The sequence below is a fragment of the Anopheles marshallii genome, chromosome 3, assembly GCF_943734725.1.
Source record: "Anopheles marshallii chromosome 3, idAnoMarsDA_429_01, whole genome shotgun sequence".
In the NCBI taxonomy this organism is placed as follows: Eukaryota; Metazoa; Arthropoda; class Insecta; order Diptera; family Culicidae; genus Anopheles; species Anopheles marshallii.
In genome coordinates, this window is record NC_071327.1 from 71,472,682 (window position 1) to 71,491,501 (window position 18,820).

At 44.7% G+C, this 18,820-nt stretch overlaps 3 protein-coding genes across 3 annotated transcripts; all 3 read left to right on the top strand.

The window, feature by feature from the left end:
• Positions 1-110: 110 nt before the first annotated feature.
• LOC128711823 (ribonucleoside-diphosphate reductase subunit M2 B) lies at positions 111-2,716 on the top strand. The gene is made up of 5 exons (XM_053806708.1): positions 111-161; positions 1,326-1,586; positions 1,689-1,969; positions 2,054-2,501; positions 2,564-2,716. The coding sequence occupies exons 1-5, from the start codon at positions 111-113 to the stop codon at positions 2,714-2,716; spliced, it is 1,194 nt and encodes a 397-aa protein (XP_053662683.1).
• Positions 2,717-10,812: 8,096 nt separating this feature from the next.
• On the top strand, positions 10,813-12,867 carry LOC128711952 (protein ABHD1). Its single transcript, XM_053806843.1, has 4 exons — positions 10,813-10,917; positions 11,013-11,604; positions 12,182-12,318; positions 12,403-12,867. Exons 1-4 carry the CDS (start codon positions 10,813-10,815, stop codon positions 12,865-12,867), a joined length of 1,299 nt encoding a protein of 432 aa, XP_053662818.1.
• Positions 12,868-15,629: 2,762 nt separating this feature from the next.
• LOC128713104 (transmembrane 7 superfamily member 3-like) lies at positions 15,630-17,641 on the top strand. The gene is made up of 3 exons (XM_053807967.1): positions 15,630-15,813; positions 15,906-17,006; positions 17,070-17,641. Exons 1-3 carry the CDS (start codon positions 15,630-15,632, stop codon positions 17,639-17,641), a joined length of 1,857 nt encoding a protein of 618 aa, XP_053663942.1.
• Positions 17,642-18,820: the final 1,179 nt, after the last annotated feature.

Genomic DNA, 18,820 nt, shown 5'->3' on the forward strand with positions numbered 1-18,820 from the left:
GGAAGCAAGAAGAACAATACAAAAAGTGTGATCAGGTGTGAACTGAATTTTTGTATATCTGGTGTACTGTGTTTTTTTTTAACTTGTTGCGGAAACTTACTTGTGAAAAGATGGTCCTAGAAAAGGAAAACTTAGCCGAAGCCATGGAGGGCATCATCAAGGTAAGAGAGGCGTGTGGGATAGACCAGTCTGCATATGTGCATATTGTGAAATAGCTTACGAAAGTCGTTTAATATCTTTATCGTATTATAATTGTGAAATCACAATCACGCGTTATATTGGCCCACCTTCATCGTATACGACTCCTCGAAAAATTCTCTTCTGCGCGGTCGTACGTTGTTTCTGGTCTGGGCTGGCCATCGCTCTTACTGTATGCTACCACAGGGGTCTTACCATACCCGTTCTCACTGCGGGGGAGATTTCCTGGGCTTTGTGCAAATAAATGACACGTCAAATGGCGCGCATTTGCTTCAATTTATCTGACAACTACATTTCCCTCCAAAAACGCACATTCTTTTCCCTCCAAATGCGTGCATCGCTTCGTCAGAAGATAGCTGTGAGCCGCGCCAATTCTCCCACGGCGAGCGGGAAATGTGCTCGTACAAGAAAATACACGTACCTGACGGTGGCGTCGTTTTACATCGCGTGCATGTTTGTAACATGTGGCCGAGAAAATACTTGTGCACAGGGATTTAACTAGAATATCGGAGGAAATTATGAAAAAAGTCTTCATTTGCAGTTCGCACACTTTTTATTTAACAATTTCACATTTTTCTTTATACATCCGAATAATTCAAAGCAAAGGAAGAACCCCTCCTTTTCTGACACATGAAGCTAAAGCGAGACAACTATACGTTGCTGTCTTGAAGAAGCGCTTCTTTCGGGAACAAGAGAGCAACATTTGTTTACCCCGCGTAATCAGCTGATATATCCCTTTTCCACGATGCAGCCTACCTGGACCAGTGTTCTAAGGTTTTTTTTTGTATTCGAACGCGGTCCTCTGGAATGGTATGTGCCGCAAAAGGGTAACGAGAAAGGGATCTGACTGACAAGAACTGTCAAACATGCGCATTACGTACGACATTGCATTAGTTTGTGCTGCGAAATGATGAGAAACGTAAATAAAAGAGTAAAACAATGTTTCGTTTCTGCCAGTGCAGAGTGCCAGTGGCCGAAAGTTGCGCTTAAAAAGGGCAATTAAATAATTCAGCTCTTTTGCTGCCACATTCTTACTTGCTCCAAAGTCGGCTCCGTATGTAATTGTTTTGTTTAGCAACGATTGCTAACGATCCATTGTATGTATGCGTTCCTTCTCTGAATTGCAGAACACTCGCAAAGTGCTGACGGAAAGTGGAGCTAACGTGACCCCGACCAAGGCGACCACGACCGCAATGGAGGAAGACAAGGAAACCGTGGATGAAAATACTGTCGATCCAAAAGAACTGGCCAAAGGCGAACTGTCCGAGGTGCATTTGCAGGATTCGGCTCCCTTCGATCCATCGATCGAACCACTACTGAAGGATAACCCTCGTCGGTTTGTGATCTTCCCCATCCAGTATCCGGACATTTGGCAGATGTACAAGAAGGTATGAATCATTGGCGTACACCAATTATGCAATCCGGCAAGGGCTCGCGGGAAATATTAGAGACCTAATCGTAACGATCCCTTTCGCCCCACACATTTTCAGGCTGAAGCTTCCTTCTGGACCGTGGAAGAGGTGGATCTGTCTAAGGACATGAAAGACTGGGAGTCGCTGAAACCGAGCGAACGTCACTTTATCTCGCACGTGCTTGCCTTCTTTGCCGCATCCGATGGCATCGTTAACGAAAATCTGGTGGAACGTTTCAGCCAGGAGGTACAGGTTACGGAAGCGCGCTGTTTTTACGGCTTTCAAATAGCGATGGAAAATGTGCACAGCGAGATGTACTCACTGCTGATCGACACGTACATTCGTGACCCAAAGCAAAGGTATGTGTGCGTGTGTGGATGATGTCACTAGACAATAAAATAATATTCTTTTATGCATTTACCTCCCTCCTCGGTTTTTTTTAGAGACTTCCTGTTCAATGCCATTGAAACGCTGCCGTGCGTGAAGAAGAAGGCTGACTGGGCACTGAACTGGATCTCAAGCAAGAAGGCAAACTTTGGCGAACGTGTCGTCGCGTTTGCTGCCGTCGAAGGCATCTTCTTCAGCGGTAGCTTTGCCGCTATTTTCTGGCTGAAGAAGCGCGGGCTGATGCCGGGACTGACGTTCTCGAACGAGCTTATCTCGCGCGATGAAGGATTGCACTGCGATTTCGCTTGCCTGATGTTCAGGTATCTGGTACAGAAACCTTCCAAGGAGCGCGTGACGGACATCATCCGTGATGCGGTTGTGATTGAGCAAGAATTTTTGACGAAGGCACTGCCGGTCGATATGCTCGGTATGAACTGTGATCTGATGTCACAGTACATCGAGTTCGTGGCCGATCGTTTGCTGCTGGAGTTGGGCTGTGACAAGGTATGGACATATGATGGTCGGGTGTTGTGCGTTTATTTCATGCCTTTTATTTCCGCTTTCAGATCTATCACACCAAAAACCCGTTCAGCTTCATGGAGTTCATCTCGCTCGAGGGCAAGACGAACTTCTTCGAGAAGAAGGTGGGCGAATACCAAAAGTGGGGTGTGATGGCAAACCGTCTTGACAACGTGTTCACGCTCGATGCAGACTTCTGAGAGCGCGAGCGCACCAGGAAAGGAATCGTTAGATAATTTCGGGATCACAGAGGCTGACGCATCCGGTATGCGTGTGTACTTCAATGGCGAGCAGCGCGGCAATAGTAAGATTTGACGGTGGAGTTAGTGCAGTTCACTCCCAATCCTCCCCACCCATCGATCCTTCGTGCAGAAACACTTAATTTCTTTTATCAAACCTCTTCTTGGCAAACACTTGACCACACTTTGCATCAGATTCTCATCAAGTCCAAGATGGAAATGCTAGGCCAAAGTAGTAGACACGAAGATATTGTATGTTTTTATGGTTTTTTTTTTTCAAAGTTTTAAATTCCACTTTCTACACAACTGCATTTCATAAATGTCTGTCTGTCATTCAAGCAACTAAGTTCTTTCTTATGTTCTGAAGTGCATTAACACCGTTTCTACGTTAAGATTAGTAAGAATTAGTTCTCTCTTTCCACAAATTCGTACATTAATTTACCCTTCTAAAATATCGCAACGGAAAACGTGTGACCATTGGCGATACAGAAACTAATTTTCACGCAAGTTGCACTGACGATCCACAACTTGAGTAGGGAAATGTGTGCTGCGACACGGTTTTTTCGACTTACTATCACCTAACTTCGCCGAATGCTCGGTTCGACACGGCCTGCATTGTCGTGGAAGGCGGCATTGCCCAGGTGGTATGAAGTTTGGGATACAATTAAATTGTAGTTATATCATTAATATTAAATAATCAGACGTATACACATCGTTCAATGGAATGGAACATCTGTTTTGATGAATCTGCCTACGAATAAAGCTTTTATAAATATATTCGACTAAAAATATAACGTGTTAATGAGATTTGTCCGTATAGCAAGAGGCGTCCATAGTGAAATAATTTTTCTTTTTTACTCCCAAAGCGCTCTCTGCCGCAACCGTCCAATTCCTGCATCCGGTGTCTTCCCTCTTTGGAAGTTGATCACATAACATATGAGCAGAAATTCATTAAAACACCACGTGTTTTTCCATTCATGAAAAAGCCTCTCTCTCTCATCTCTCTGCTGTGCGTGTATCGGTTTTCGGAAAAACAGTTTTCCTTCCCTCAGTAGTGTAGTAGTAGTAGAGAGAGAGAGCCCTTTTGGAAACCTACAAAACGACCGAAACCATTTTCTCTCGCACACATAAACGAACGTTGGTACTCTCTGTTACTTTGCTATCGTTGAGGTGGTGTATACTCTAATGTAAGAGTGCTTACACATAGAGACGGTTGGCGCATGAATTTTCCGACCCTATACGTTGCGCGCTCGATCAGCAATGCGGCAGCCGGAATTTTGGGCGATGTGTGTCCACCATCCGGACCCACACACACGCACACACACACATCTGCAGGTGTGAGCGGGAAAGTGCCAGCGAGTGAGCGAGTCGGTCACATACCGCCGGTATGGTGTGTAGCCGGTTTGGGTGAAGCAGTGGTACTTCGTCCTGGTACCATCCAGTCTAGCGCCGCGTGCTCAGCTGCTCACCAGAACCGAACAGTACCGGGAGGACACCTGGATATTGGGAGTTTGGGCTCTAAAAAAAAAAAGGGGGGAAACCACCACTCCACCCTGTACGTGACCGAATATTGTTGTCGGTGGGGTGTTAGACGAATGGTTCCAACAACACCTCGGATCCGGTTCCTGTGCGCCGGTAACGTGTCACCCCGTGGGTGACGGAACTGCAACGGGTTAATGACCGGGTAGAGGTCCGGAGGAGTGCAGCGGGGGGTTTTTTGCCAGAGTGTGTTTGTGTGTATGTGTGTTTTTGGGGGTTAGTTCTCGTCGGTTGTTTCACGTTGTGCCGCCGCGCTGTTACATCGGGCTTTTATCCGCATTGAAGTCCCGGGACCACATTGCAATGGAAGCTGTTGTGTGATTTTGTATGTGTGTGTGTACGGTGAGAACATTCGTTCGGCAATGTCCTGGGCTAGTGTTTGATTGATTTAGTTTAATGTGTAGAGTTTGAGGTTTATAAAAAAAAAAGAGTGCAATCCCGTGTGTCCGTACTTCTGCCGTGGATGGAATTCGACCGATCGCACTCTGGTAGAGTACAGGTATGATACAAACAGTGTGTATGACGAAAAAGGTCAGCACACATATGCGGCATGCGGTTGCAATATGGATTTTCCCATAAGCAAAGCATAAACGAAGTTAAATGTACCATTCCGGGTTGGCGCATTGGAAACACAGGGCCAAGACAAACAAGAAAGCGAAAAGCAAGAATGCAACCCATTTACTGCAGCAGAACATGCAGCAGTCGCAAAGATGCACAGGGGGGGGGGAGATACCTCCCAGTAACAAAAAGGGCCCGGAACAGGGAACCATAAGTTCATTCTTCTCCTTTTCCGTGGAAAAGAACTACTGTCGGCCCAGGCTTCTAGTGGACGTACCATCACACCTGGCCTGGAATTGGGCGAACCATGGTTGCTTTTGTTTTACTCCGCTCGATAGAGAGCCGTCTAGCGACAGAAGGCCGAAGGAGGAAGTCCCATAGCATAAAACCGAAGCGAAACAGGCAAGGAAACTTCCACGTTCTATTGTCCATTCTGAAAAGGACACTTTACGATAAGAAAACCGTTCGGGCTGGCAGCTTCAATGCACAAGACAACCTATTTGTTGTTCTGCACCGTTTCCCGACACGGACACGTGGTTGGGCTGCAGTTTTGGCACGTTTTGTATTTGCGCATAAGAGCTTCTTTTTTATGTTGTTGTTGCTTGTTCGTGTCTGTGAGAAGTGTTTGTTTGTTTGCTTTCTTTTCCAATACATGGAAGTATTTTTTTTTGTTAATGTACATTTCTTTGCACAATTAGTTAAGTGTGTTCTATTTTGTCTGATAGTTGAACGCAAGGACGTAACCTGGGGAGAAAGTAACTATAAAATATGATGATGCTTCATTCAGCACATGGGTAGGGAGGGAAGGAAGGGTGTTTCTTATCAAGGCGAATTTGCCAATGCGGATGTCTGGGGCACTGCTATGCTTGGGTTAAGTAAACAAACTGGCCGTTATTTCTTGCTCGCGCAGAGCGTTTGATCTGTGTGTGCAGTCTGTAAACAGTGGCAATGGCAATCGTAAGCCAAATTTATGCTACCGATCCGAAGTTCGTCCCACAATTCGCTGACCGCATTCGTCTGTTGAAGGTTTTTCTTATGTAAACAGCGTCACAAGGGTACAGGAAGAGACGTTTGAATTTCTCCTACGGCTTAAAAGATCCCCACGGGTGCAAGTTTTCCATACCATGTTATTTTTTTATTATTGTTTGCACATATCCGAAGGGGATCAAAATGGAAACAATCGAGCCTGAAGTGCCTTTCAATTATTAATTTTTCCCTTGCGTTGTACTGGAAGAAGGGAACAGCTTTCTTTAGCAGGCAGGAAGTGTCTTTTGTTTGATTCAAACTGTTTTCAGTGGATAGTGACTAACGCAGTGCGACCAGAGTTACAAAATGGAGAAGTGGGAAGAGTTTCCTAAATTTCGGAAGAAGCTTAGGAATCAGTTTTCTCAAGAGCTAAGTTTAAAGTCTCAGTTACGTATTACAATATTAGAACCTTTCGATGTCATAACATGTTTTAGCTTTAGCTAGGACACGACAGTAAGTATTTCTTTGAGAAATACATCGTCTGATAAGTAATGTTGCACATCAAGGCAAATCATGAACATATCGATCGATTAAACAGATCAAGATCAAGAGTCATTCTGTTCCAATCCAATCAGCATAAGTGTTTGAAGTCTACGGACACAACAATTGGCGGCGAGGGTTTAAAGAACGAGAAGCTACCGAGGGAAACTACCAGGATGCCGGAAGATAGCGATCTGAAGATCTGACCAATCCTGCAGAAGACAGAGCTCTTGCAGAAAATGACGCAACCAACACCAGCACTCATCAGTAAATCTTCTTGAGATTGGAATCATATTCCCAAATTCAGCCGTTACGAGGATCTATTCATTGAAGGTGCCAGGAATCTGGACCACCAAAAGTGAGATGGCTTGAGTTGTACTGCCATTTGATTCCATTCGATATATACATATAAATGAATAAGTGTCTGAAGCCAACGGACACAACAAATCACTTGCGATGGATTCTCTGAAGATCACCGTGGTATAATTCTCTAGACTTTGTGACTTAATGCCGCCTAAAGACTTTAATCTCTCGTATGCAGGACCGACAAACATATACCGATATATCGGGCCAAGACCTTTAAGGGTTCTAGTGCCAGAAAGAAGTAGAGCCTCTGACGATCTCACTCGATCAAGGTGTCTTAACTCACGACACCTAGAATGATGATTTTAGGACCACGACCCTGAAGTCTCAGATAATAGAAAGAATTAGAATTTTGTTACTTTTGCAGATCTGTTTCTCTCACGAAGGATCCTTCCTTCGATAAAAATCTTCAGATGAAAAAAGTCACAAGAAAAGAAATAGACGTTGTGTACTAATGCTTTGACAATATCCTGAGGTGCATAGACTACCCTAGAGGATACTACATCTACTCAATATGAATAATGTGTTATGAACATTACAGGTTATGTTATGAGTCAAAAGCACGCAAAATGTTGCGATCTCCAATCGAGTCGAGCAAGATAAACACACCAAACTTTGCACCCAAAGTGCGCCTAGTAGCTCACATCCTTTAGTAATTGTTGCTACCGGTCCGATTTCTCACGAACCCGCACATAATCCACGAGCCACGAGATAATCTCACGCAGGTAAAGCAAAATCCCTTTGGTCGCTCGCCAAAAAAAACCCCTATACGCACTATATACCCCGGTACACCAGGCAAAAGCAAGTGCGATCCTCTTACAAGAGGTGATAAGTAGCGGCATAAATCGGACGCACACTAAACCATCCATCGGTCGACACTTACACGGCCCGCTGTGGTCGTGTTTGCGTTCCTTTACGCATACCGCACACACGCTGGTGGGCGCATTACGTCACCGCTGTGCGCAAGTATGCGTTGCGCCGGGTGTTAAGTATCGCGAACGCGGCGCATCCACCGTCAGTCTGGTGCGCGAATCCACCAGCTAAGGTCATCCCCGGTGTGAGCGTAGGACGGTACGCAAGCGCGCGCACGCTTGCAAAATTGGTTGGAGTCAAACAAACCAGCGAACCACCAGTCCGGTGAGTGATCTCATAGTTCAGTCATCGCGCACAGTTGGAAACGTTAAGTGAGACGAAAATCACGGTCCATTTGTGTCCGCGGTCACATTTGCGGAAGTACACCATCAGACACGGGAGTGAAACAATACAGTCCATCGTGATAAAGGGCGAATGATGAATGCGTCTCGCTTTGAGCGCGTTGGAGAATGCATGGTGTGACCTTATCAGTGACGACAACACCCGATAACAGTGTAATCTCTATCGTGTTCGAATTTTTCGAGACAACACACCCTCGCCCAAGGTGGTGTCGAGCTAGCGGGGTATATTTGGATTTGGAAACCTTCAACGCATACTGTGATGTGAAACAAAAAAACGAAACACCGCAAATAAGTGATCGTATGGATCGGGTGCCGCCGTCTAGAGCTTTCGATCGCGTGCGTATTACACCGCGCGCGCTTATTGTACAGTGTGTTTGTATGCGTGGGACCAAAAACCGCGAAACGTGATTGTCGCGTGCTTTTTTTTCACCCTTCACGCCCGGCCATTACTCACCAAAGCACAGTGAACACGGCCCAAACAAACGCCGGGGATAAAAACAGGACGTCATGAAATGTTCACAGCTTTGTTCGCAAAATGGTTTTGTATCATACATAACCTAATACTAAACACATAATTAGGACGATTTTGAAATTTTAACTTCTTTACATCAAAGTTAAAACGCGCACCTTCATGTGAGCCCATGCATTTTTGTACTCTTTGTTTGAATTGTATTGTGTTTTCTTAATCAATGTTTTGTTGTTTTTGTTGTTGTTTTATGATGTTTTCACTTATTTTATGCAATTTATATCGATTATTTTCTCAATTTCTTATTTTTCTCCTTCTTTATTTGACTGCAGGCTGCAATCCTTGTTAGCACAAATATTACCTTAAAAAATTGCTGTAATTTTTAAAGTTGCAAATATTGCAGCTTGTGTATTGGACTCGAGCTTCATCACTAACTATTCTTTACCTTATATTACAAGAGACTGCGCAAATGCACACAAATTTATTATTTACCGCATGTCAAAAAACGAAAGTTGTAAAAATTTCCATACAACGTTGTCATATTTTTCCCGAAAAATAACGATTTTTCTATTTAAGTACTATTTTTTTAATATAAGGGTATTAAATAACCTTTTTTGAAACAGAATTTTCAATAAGGGGCTTGGCAACTGTGATATTTTATTTCCCCGGCAGTACGGGGTTTTAGGACCTCAGTATTGGGCTTTCTTAAGTTATAAGTATCTACTTTATATTTTTAAAAATGCACTGCAAGTACTGTTTATTTAATAACAAAAAAAAATCATCTTTATCCCGGTCTGCGTCCACTGTGCAAAAGCGGGTTGCGTATGAGTGAGTGTGTGGTGCGCTTGTATTTATAGGATAATCACGAGGGTTTAAATAAATTGTTCTCGCGCTTAACACGGCCGGCGGAGGGCAAAGATCGTTGGCTGCTGTAAAACAAACAACGACCAAACTATCGCGGGCACAGTGCGTTAACATCTGCTTTGGGAGTAGTTCAACATAAAAGGCTCACAATTCGTTACCGGATCGGTTGCCGATCGATCGAACCCGCTAATTCGTGATAATTTCCCACGGCTTTGATTTTTATTACCAATCCAAGCTAAAAATTGAGCAACAAAAAAGCTCCCCTTTTTTATGTGCTTTGCTCCGGCACGTTACGAGTTCTTTACCCATACCGACCCAACATACGCGTACCCTTTTGCCAGCGGTGGTTCGTCCACTGACCTTTACGTATCGATTTTCCCTACCGCGGCTTTTCGCATGTGGCCTTTTGTCCTACCACACACACACCCACAGCAAATGGCCTTATCGTGCGGTCAGTATCAGGACGGGACTAATGATGCATTAGGCAAACGAGGGCAACACCTAAGGTATGGAGGGTTTTTATTCCGACCACCCACGCACAAGGGTCATAACCAAAACAAAAAAAAACTATTCCGCTAAAGCGAGACAGAGAAAAACACCGAACAAAACCGTATGGAAATTCGGACCTGGTCACGCGTGTGTGTCCGTTTGCCTCCCCCCCAAAAAAAAACGGTTCCGTTTGATTTGATTTGTTTTTCCTGGGGGCATTAATTGTGAAGGGGATTTTCCCGCGTTCTTTAATTTTCCATTTCATTAACACGCACGCACGCTCTTAAGGCCGGGCGGGTGCGCAACAATTGACAATTTCTACGATATTTCGTGAAGAACTCCACCATAGCATTTTGATGCATGTTTTCATGCCCTCGACATGTTGCTTCTGGCGATGGTTTTACCTCCGCAAACCATCGGCTGATACAATCGTATTTAATCGATTACATTTAAACGACGCTTTAAGGCCAGCGCCGATGTACCATCCGGGTGCTTTCGGTCGGTTCCGTGTGGTTCTAAGTTCCACCTCGTGCTGAATGTTACGTTTCCTGTGCCAAACGGTTGCAGTCGGTGCATGCAACACAACAAGCGTGTGTACTAAATGCAGAACATTGAACTGCCAAGCAGCAAGTTACAGACCCGTCGAGAACTTTGCTGGTGCGAGGCGGTTGTTGCGATGACCTCCATATTGGAACACGGGTGGCTTTCGTTTGGCAAGAAGGAGGTTCGTGTGTGCGGAGTTGGAAAATGAGGTTTTCCACACATTTGTAACCGTTGGTGGTGTTGCGGGAGGCGCTGCATGATTTAGGCAGTTGAAATCGTATTGCTGTTTTACTTCAGGCATTTGATCGCTCACTTCTAAGTACAAAGCTACTGAGCATCCAACATATGAGGTGGAACTCAATGGTTTACTGAGAATTTTATCGCATAACGGTCTTACCTATCTTACTTATGAGATTTTTTTGTACATGCTCTCTTCCAGAATACATTACATCGTAGCTAGAACTAAGGAACCAAACATTAGTATCGCTCCGCTTTGCTAAAACCTAATTCCGAAAATGCTGTCCTACTTGTACACTTACCTGACGAACCTGCCCCGGTGGCATCTGGTAGCAATAGTTCTCGTAGGCTATCTCATCTACTACCTGATGGAAGTGGTCAAGGTATTAATGTGTTGGACATCTTCTTGTCCGAGGTTTATCAGCCCCTTTTTCTGACCGTCTTGTGTACTCACCCTCAAATTCCCCGCTCTTTCCAGCGCCCTATTCTTGCCGTCTCGAATGGACCGTTCAAGAAGTACCTCCGCAAACACATCCCGACGCTGGAGAACAAATTTTGGCCCACGTTCTGGTGTGTGGAAAGTCGTGCGCAGACCGTGTTTGCCAGCATCATCCGCTCGAACATTATGCCGCTGGTCGAGTATAGGCGCGAGGTGCTAACGCTGAAGGACGGCGGCCAGGTGGCGCTTGACTGGCTGGAGACGGGCTGTGATCCGGAGGCACCGATCATCATCATACTGCCCGGGCTGACCGGTGAATCGCAAGCCGAGTACATCAAGTGCCTGGTGACGGCCGCCAACCGCATCGGCATCCGGACGGTAGTGTTCACCAACCGTGGGCTCGGCGGTGTCGCACTGAAGACGCCCCGGCTCTACTGTGCGTCGAACTGTGAGGATCTGGCCGAGGTGGTGAAGTACGTGAAGCAGGCGCACCCGCACGTACGGATCGGTGCGACCGGTATCTCGATGGGTGGTTTAATTCTCGGCAACTATCTCGCCCGCCACAGTGACGAAGCGAAATCGATCCTGACCGCGGCCACAATTATCTCCGTACCGTGGGACGTACACAAGGGTAAGAGCCAGCGCCGGGAGTGTTCGAAGAGCAGTTTATCAATTATTTCCGATCGCTTTGCGGAGCGTTCGTCCGGGTGACATGTTATTGCCAAAGAAGTAATGGATAGTTTGAGTGTACGTATCGATCGTCACACATTCCGGGTCCAAAACCCATGGCGTGTGGGAAGTCGTGATAGATATTTGTTGGTGTTGCCATTTCTAAAACGAAGGTAACGAACAGCCGGGAAGGAAGAGGCAAGAGCGCCAAATATATTTACGTATGATTAATTTCAACCAAGCGTTAATCTCAAGGGCACCTAAGGCTTAGGCTTATCAGTTGCTAAATGTTGCGTTCGTTCGGCAAACTAAGCAACCACCGCATGTGCAGTGTGTCCCCCATGTGCAGGGGTTTACACAAGACGACGAAGGGAACGTAAGCTTTGATTTTTCTAGAAGGTTCATTAAGCCCAACTCTTGGGTTTCTAGAACAATGAATCCTTGTCTTCAGGAAGGGTTCGTTTGTAGAGCAATATTTATAGAACTCTTGGTTCTTAATGGGTTCTAATGTCTTACCGTGTTATTAATTTTTTTTACAGGTTGTGCCAGTATTGAGCAGCCCATACTGAACAATCTGCTCGGTCGGCATCTAGCCTCCAGTCTGTGCCGAACGGTGAGCAAGTATGATATACTGCGTGGCGAAGAGTTCGACTGGGACATGAACCAGGTGCTACAGGTAGGTTGTATCTTATCGCTTGCCCATTAGAATGGGGCCATTTTTTTTGCCCCTCCGTAATTAATCGATCGATTTCACTTCCAGAGCAAAACCATCAAACAGTTTGACTCAGCGTTCACGTCGAAACATTTCGGCTACAAGGATGTGGACAGCTACTACACGGACGCGACGCTGCACAACAAACTACACCAGATTAAAGTGCCTTTGCTGTGTCTCAGTGCGGCGGACGATCCGTTCCAGCCGCTCGAAGCGATCCCGGTGAAGGCGGCCGCCAATTCGTCCCACGTCGCCATCCTGATAACGGCGCGCGGTGGCCATATTGGATTCCTCGAGGGTTGGTGGCCCGCCAACAAGGACCAGTACATGGGCCGGCTGTTTGGTCAATACTTTTCCGCTGCCCTGTTCGATCCGGACAATGAGTTTTATCGCACCGCTCAGCTAATGATGGAGCACAACCTGACCACGTCCACGTCGGTGCCGGGAACGCCGACAAACAAACCGTCTCTGGCTGCTGCCAGTGCCATACGGAAAAAGTCCATCCCGTTTTAATGGAGGTTGTCTTCGTGGTGGGTTGAGTTGTGAGTTCGCTACGATGTGGACACAATTCCAACCAAGCCTAGAATGCCTTCATCGCTTGCTTTGCTATGCGCGGCATGATTTTTCTGGTGTGATGACGGACGGACAGTCTTCGCTTAGTCGACCCCGTGTCGCATGTGGGATCATCTAACTAAACGAAAGTAGCACCAGGACAACAGCAGAGACCGTGAACCATGCGGGGTACCGTAGTAGAATATTCTTTCCTCTTGCCAATCAATTAATACGTCCAGCCAGCGTTTGCGCCTTTTTAAAAGCCCACGTAAAGCTTGACGCAGGTTGCAATCGATTGCAAGGTGGTTGGGGAAGGTTGATGCGAAAAAAAAAGAAACAAATGCATGTGATAAAGATGATAAGGCTCTACCGCATAACAATAACATTACATGTCAGCTGTTTGAAAGTCTTTTGCCCTCGTTAGCACCTTTTTCCAAATAGCTGCTAGAAAATAAAGAGCCATTAAAGCGAAGCTATATGAAGCACTCCACTTAGGATGAGAGAATAATCAATTTAATGTTATATCAGTATAGGTAGAAACAAAACAAGCAAATTTGTAACATTTTTCTCAGGATTAACATTTGAACCAAAAACAAAAAATAGACCATAGAAACATGCAGACGATATCTTAAAGATCAATAGAGCCTGGACGTCGAGCCAACGTATGGATGGCTATTACTAATATCGACAACGAATTGTTACCATACATTTGCTTTTGCTGGTGAAGCACAAACCGTAAGCTTATGCTCGTTTCGTTCCAACAATTGTTGAGTTGATTTTAAGTTGAATAAGTTTGTAATGTTACAGTTTAGAGTTCACCGAACGGTTCCTTTTATTTTCGGTGGTGCTTTTAGGAAACAAAACAAAATACATTCGTAGCATGAAGTAGTAGTGTCTTATAAATTAGCAGAACTGCCTAGAGCAATACTGTTGCGAGAAAAGACTTATTTAAATCAAATTTTGGTTTTGGGCGGCAGAAAAGATTGGACCAAAACCAAGACTCTCTAGAAGAGAGCGCGGTTCGTCACTTGTTATTATATATTAGGGAGAAAAAACTGTTGTAGTGGCTACACATATATTTGATTTCTGTTCGAAGGATCGGTTATATTGCGCGGTTGTTGCGTTTAGGGAAAGGAGCAATACAAATCGTTAAAGTTGCTAACTGCACCAGCGTTGTTTTGTGTCTCGGCGATGGTGAAAGTACGCCTAGGAAGACTTATCTAGTAATAGAAGGTTGTTGAGAATGAATTGTTCTATAGTTTAAATGATCTTTAGGTATAGCGTAAGAGTGACATACATTCAAACGATAATAAGTAGAATCCAAGAACAGAAACGAACAGAAAGACAAGCAATCTAACTAAGAAACATTAATAAATGCTAAGATTACATAAAATGCAGGCGAAACAAGGTTCGGAGTTAGGTAGCCCAACACGAAACAAACCCTACTAGGAAATGTTATACCACAACACTTGTTTACATATCCTTGCAAATTAATCTTTAACTATACAAAACGAAAGTTGTTCGCGTGCCGGCTTTGCTACGGTGAACGGAAAATTTTAGTTTGGATCGCTTTGCACAGCGACAGTACCAGTGAGATTTGAATCAAATAAGACTCCTAATGAGGATGTTTCACTTGTATTCACTATACTCGACCAAACGAGTATAGCGATGGAACAAACCTAACTGCAAAATGGCTCTGTTTTACATCACACTATTTACTGGATTTGGGTTTAGAAATTACTTATTGAATGCAACTTTGCCCAATGGACATGCACGCACATTGCTGGTTCTGAATAGTTTAGTAACGTTTAAAAAGTTTCACATTTGAATTAAATTGTTGCAAAACGAATGTTAACATTGTATGGTGAAAAAAGCTGTAACAAACAGAGAACAGAGTTTGTTTTGCGATCGAAATAAAGGTAACACAGACTTTAGAAGAATCTCGCTTGGTGTTAATAAGTATATCCCCTTATGCATTTGATTGTTAGTATGCGATAAGTTGGCTATTGAGGATCCTTCTTAATTTCTAAAAGGATTGATTCGAATTCTGCAAACATCTACATCTGAAACATTTTGGATATAACGAATTAATGGAACGAATTAAAAAATACTTGCCGAAAACAGCTATAGTTGCTTCTCCTTCTCATTTGGTTCTACAGCTTCGGTTGGTTTTGTAGCACTTTGCGTTCATCGATACTTTGAATTCTTCGTATAAGAAGCGACGAGCATCCATATACGTGATCAATTATTCCCTTCGAAACAGTTGCGCGTTATTTCAATGAGCAAATTATCGATTTCGGAAAAAAGTTTGTGATGTGAGTTTCAAACTGGAACGATAAAAATGTAAACAAACATTTTAGCCGGTTCGTCTGGTCACCCTAGACTTCGGGCTTCCAAATGTCAAACCGAGCGTTGAAGTTGACAGTGTAGCTCTAACTCACTGTAATTCCCAACTAACTTTTGGAAGCTCGCTCCTGTGATCCAAAAGAGTATACATTTCAAACAACTGGTTGCAATAGAAAAAGGACCTGGAACTCCGTCAGAAATCGAGCATCGCATTAAATTTTGATTGTCGGAATGGAGTCTTTCCCGTGGGTACAACAAGCCACGTGGGGTATGCCGAAGTTTGTTCGTTTTTTTGCCCCATTTGTACTGTGCAACGGGCGCGATATTTCAGATTTTAAAATTTGATGAAATTGCCAACACTGCTGTCAGTTAGGTCAATGCAGAAACCAAAACAATTTGTGCTTTGTGCAGGCAGAACAACAATGTTGCCCTGCTACGGTGCTCGGGTTTTTGTTTTATTAAAATATTTGTTCGTACTTTCGTGCTGTTTCGCATCTATTTCCACTTCCGACAATGCTTCCGGGACCATTACCACCACTGACCTACCGAGTTTGGAGTTAGGTAAGCGGTATAACTTTTGCTGCACATCTGTTGAATAACTAACTGATCTCTGTCTGCTTGTTTTCGTTCGTTCGGCACTTGGGTGATAACAGCGCAAGAGGTCGTAGAGTTGACCGTCCCGGTAGCGCTAAAGCCAAACGATATCAACGATTATCGCGAAATCGTCCTGCAGCCGTACTCGAATACGCGCATTCACATTGCAAACTATTCGAAAAATGCTGGCGATTCCACCGGCTATGCTCTGGTGCAGCTGAATGCATTTGAGTACAATGTTACGCTCAGTTACAACAGCTCCATCGTGGACGGAGGACATCTGACGGGACAGAATGTTGGACTGTTAATGTACGGCGATGGTGATCTGTACGCGTTCAATTTGAACCCTCATCAGGCGGTGTGGGTTTCGTTGGTACTGATGCTGTACAACACCTCGGCACCGATCCCGGGCGGATGTAATCTAGAGTTCCCGGTCGAAATATCACCCATCCTCAATTTGACACTTACGCCGGAAACCATCATTGTCGACACGCCGGCAGCATCGGTCGCCAAACCGTTTCAGGGATCACCGAACGCATGCGGGAAGGCACGGTTGGAATATGAATCGTACTATTACATCATGCCTGCGCATGATTTTTCGCAAAGAGCTTATTTTTCCGCGATTCGTAACGTGATAAGCTATGCGAACGCGAAATTTGCCGGCCGACAAAATAGTTTGCACGACCCGCTACTAGCGAACCGCCACACATACGGCCGTCTAAATGGTCATGGCATGGTGTTCGTTACGGCAGTGATTGATCCCGTACATCGCGGGTTTGCGCTGTACGTTCCAACACACACGTACTCGTGCAAACCGTTCCTAGATCCGGCCGGATGTTATGGTTTGAACATTCCGATTCGTCTGCTTGCTGTTGTGCTGACGATTGTAGCGGTCCTGGAAGTGATCATGGGATGGTTGCCCATTGTAGTAAAGTGTCCCGCAACGGTGGGCTGTTTGGGAATGTTGGCAACGGTTGAAGTATTGAACATGCTCGATAAACCGCTGGCACAGGAATGGATTATAATATGTCTGGTAGGAGGAGCGATTGTAGGTGCTGTAGTTGGACTGCTGCTGGGTATATATGCGCCAACAGCAGGGAAGGTTTTCTGCTCATTCCTGACCGGTTACCTCATTTGTCTGACTCTGTTCGGTGTTATAAGTAAGTATGGCGCGATTCTATTGCAATTGTTTTCTTAATTCCATCATTCCGAAATTCTTACAGATGGCAATTTTTACGTTTTACCGAATGTTTCGTGGTACGTCGCGCTGGGTGGCATAGTAATTGGTGCTATCCTGAATCTGGCCCTACCAATCATACTGATCACGCGCTCGGTAATATTCGGTACCATCTTCATTTTCTACGGAATAAATGTGATTGTCGGCGCACGGTTGGACTATCCGTTGCGGCACTTCGTACGTCGGCTGTACGTGGAAAACTACGACCGTGTTTACTCGGATCCAGCCCTGGATGAGAACGATTTTGTTGCACTGGCGGCATTTGCTTTCACGATGACAGTGGCCCTGTTCTTACGCTCCCGCTACCAGTCGGAGGAGATGCAGGGTGATTATTCACGCATTGCAATTCCCTGCCACAACGGCCCTGCCAATGGGGATGATGAGGATCGCATTGAAAGAAGTACGGTGATTGCGGCAGATGATACAGCGGCATACCAACGATTCTTCAACGAACAGCCCATCATTACACGGTGGACCAATGGTGATGACGATGTGTTTGAATCACCCGAAAGCAACTCTCGATTCTATCGACTGTTACGGCGCAATGCCAGAAGATAAACTTTTTGAGCAGCAACGTAATGGGAAGGTAATGTTACCTTATTTAATTAATCGTTATTTAGATAGTTCCATATGAGCAGAATCTCGAGAGACCAAAACGAACACTAGGATTGGCGCCATGAATCTGTCACGGTTGATATTTGTGTAGGTATGAAACGTGTGTCAAAACGTGTGTCCAGTAAAACGAACTAGGTAGAGCGCATCGTGTTTATGATGATGATGGAATGGCTTATAGAGTTATAGACTTATAGACTTTGATCCCATTGGGATGCTTTCGTCTCTGGCCACATGTTTTTGTAAGTAAATCTTCCAAAAAGAAAATATACATTCTATACAGCTAACGATAGACTAAAGAAAAATTAAATTTACAAGAAAAATAGGTAGGTGAGATGGAAGAAAAATAAATTACCTAACTGGTATTTTAGAAACTGAAATTACTAACGTTGGTGTGTGTTCGCCCTTATCAGCAGGGCCCTTATCGATAGTCATCAGGGGATCAGCTACAATCCGACGTCTGTTGCTCCATGATCGATGCTAATTTCATTGAATCTTCTGATGTTCTAGCGTTCGCTCATACTGTTTCCATCCTTTTTGTTTGCATGTAAACTGAGCGCATGTAGATAGCTTTCTCTGTCGCCATAATGCAACTGCTCACGTTATTCTCATTTTTCTCCTGGTTTTCAACATCCTTTAATTCCCACTTATCGGCGAGAAGAGTTAGTAGCCTGGTGCCAACAACGACGGTGGAGGCTTCGGAGGTGGATGTCTGGAACCCACTGGACAAACTGAAGAGTTGCTTTTCATCATCTCTAGAAGCTTCGTGCTGTGTTACCAATAGACTTCAACTTCCGAATAATTAATATCGATAATCCATAAAATCGATGCTAAGCCGCTGACGGTCGAGCCCGTTAAGGATGTTATCGGGCAGCCCGTTAAGGATGTTACCAACCCCTCTCACCCCTTCCAGAATTGTAATTTCTTAAATCAGATCATGACCACCCTGTCGGGGTAATTAGAGGCCTCAACTATTATTTCGCCCAGGGCCTCCAAGGGATCTAATGCACCACTGCTAATACCTTCGATACAGTTCGTTACGGTTATTAACATTAAACTTCGCACTATTTCATTGTGCTCTTTAAAATACAGTACAAGTTATATGATCATCCCAGAATGCATTAT

Coding starts and splice junctions, on each gene's coding strand:
- LOC128713104 (XM_053807967.1), top strand. CDS start 15,630: ATGCAGAAACCAAAACAATTTGTGCTTTGTGCAGGCAGAACAACAATG. Junction 15,814..15,905: donor CCTACCGAGTTTGGAGTTAG/GTAAGCGGTATA, acceptor GGGTGATAACAG/CGCAAGAGGTCGTAGAGTTG. Junction 17,007..17,069: donor GACTCTGTTCGGTGTTATAA/GTAAGTATGGCG, acceptor AAATTCTTACAG/ATGGCAATTTTTACGTTTTA.
- LOC128711823 (XM_053806708.1), top strand. CDS start 111: ATGGTCCTAGAAAAGGAAAACTTAGCCGAAGCCATGGAGGGCATCATC. Junction 162..1,325: donor CCATGGAGGGCATCATCAAG/GTAAGAGAGGCG, acceptor TCTGAATTGCAG/AACACTCGCAAAGTGCTGAC. Junction 1,970..2,053: donor ATTCGTGACCCAAAGCAAAG/GTATGTGTGCGT, acceptor GGTTTTTTTTAG/AGACTTCCTGTTCAATGCCA.
- LOC128711952 (XM_053806843.1), top strand. CDS start 10,813: ATGCTGTCCTACTTGTACACTTACCTGACGAACCTGCCCCGGTGGCAT. Junction 10,918..11,012: donor ACCTGATGGAAGTGGTCAAG/GTATTAATGTGT, acceptor CGCTCTTTCCAG/CGCCCTATTCTTGCCGTCTC. Junction 12,319..12,402: donor ACATGAACCAGGTGCTACAG/GTAGGTTGTATC, acceptor TTTCACTTCCAG/AGCAAAACCATCAAACAGTT.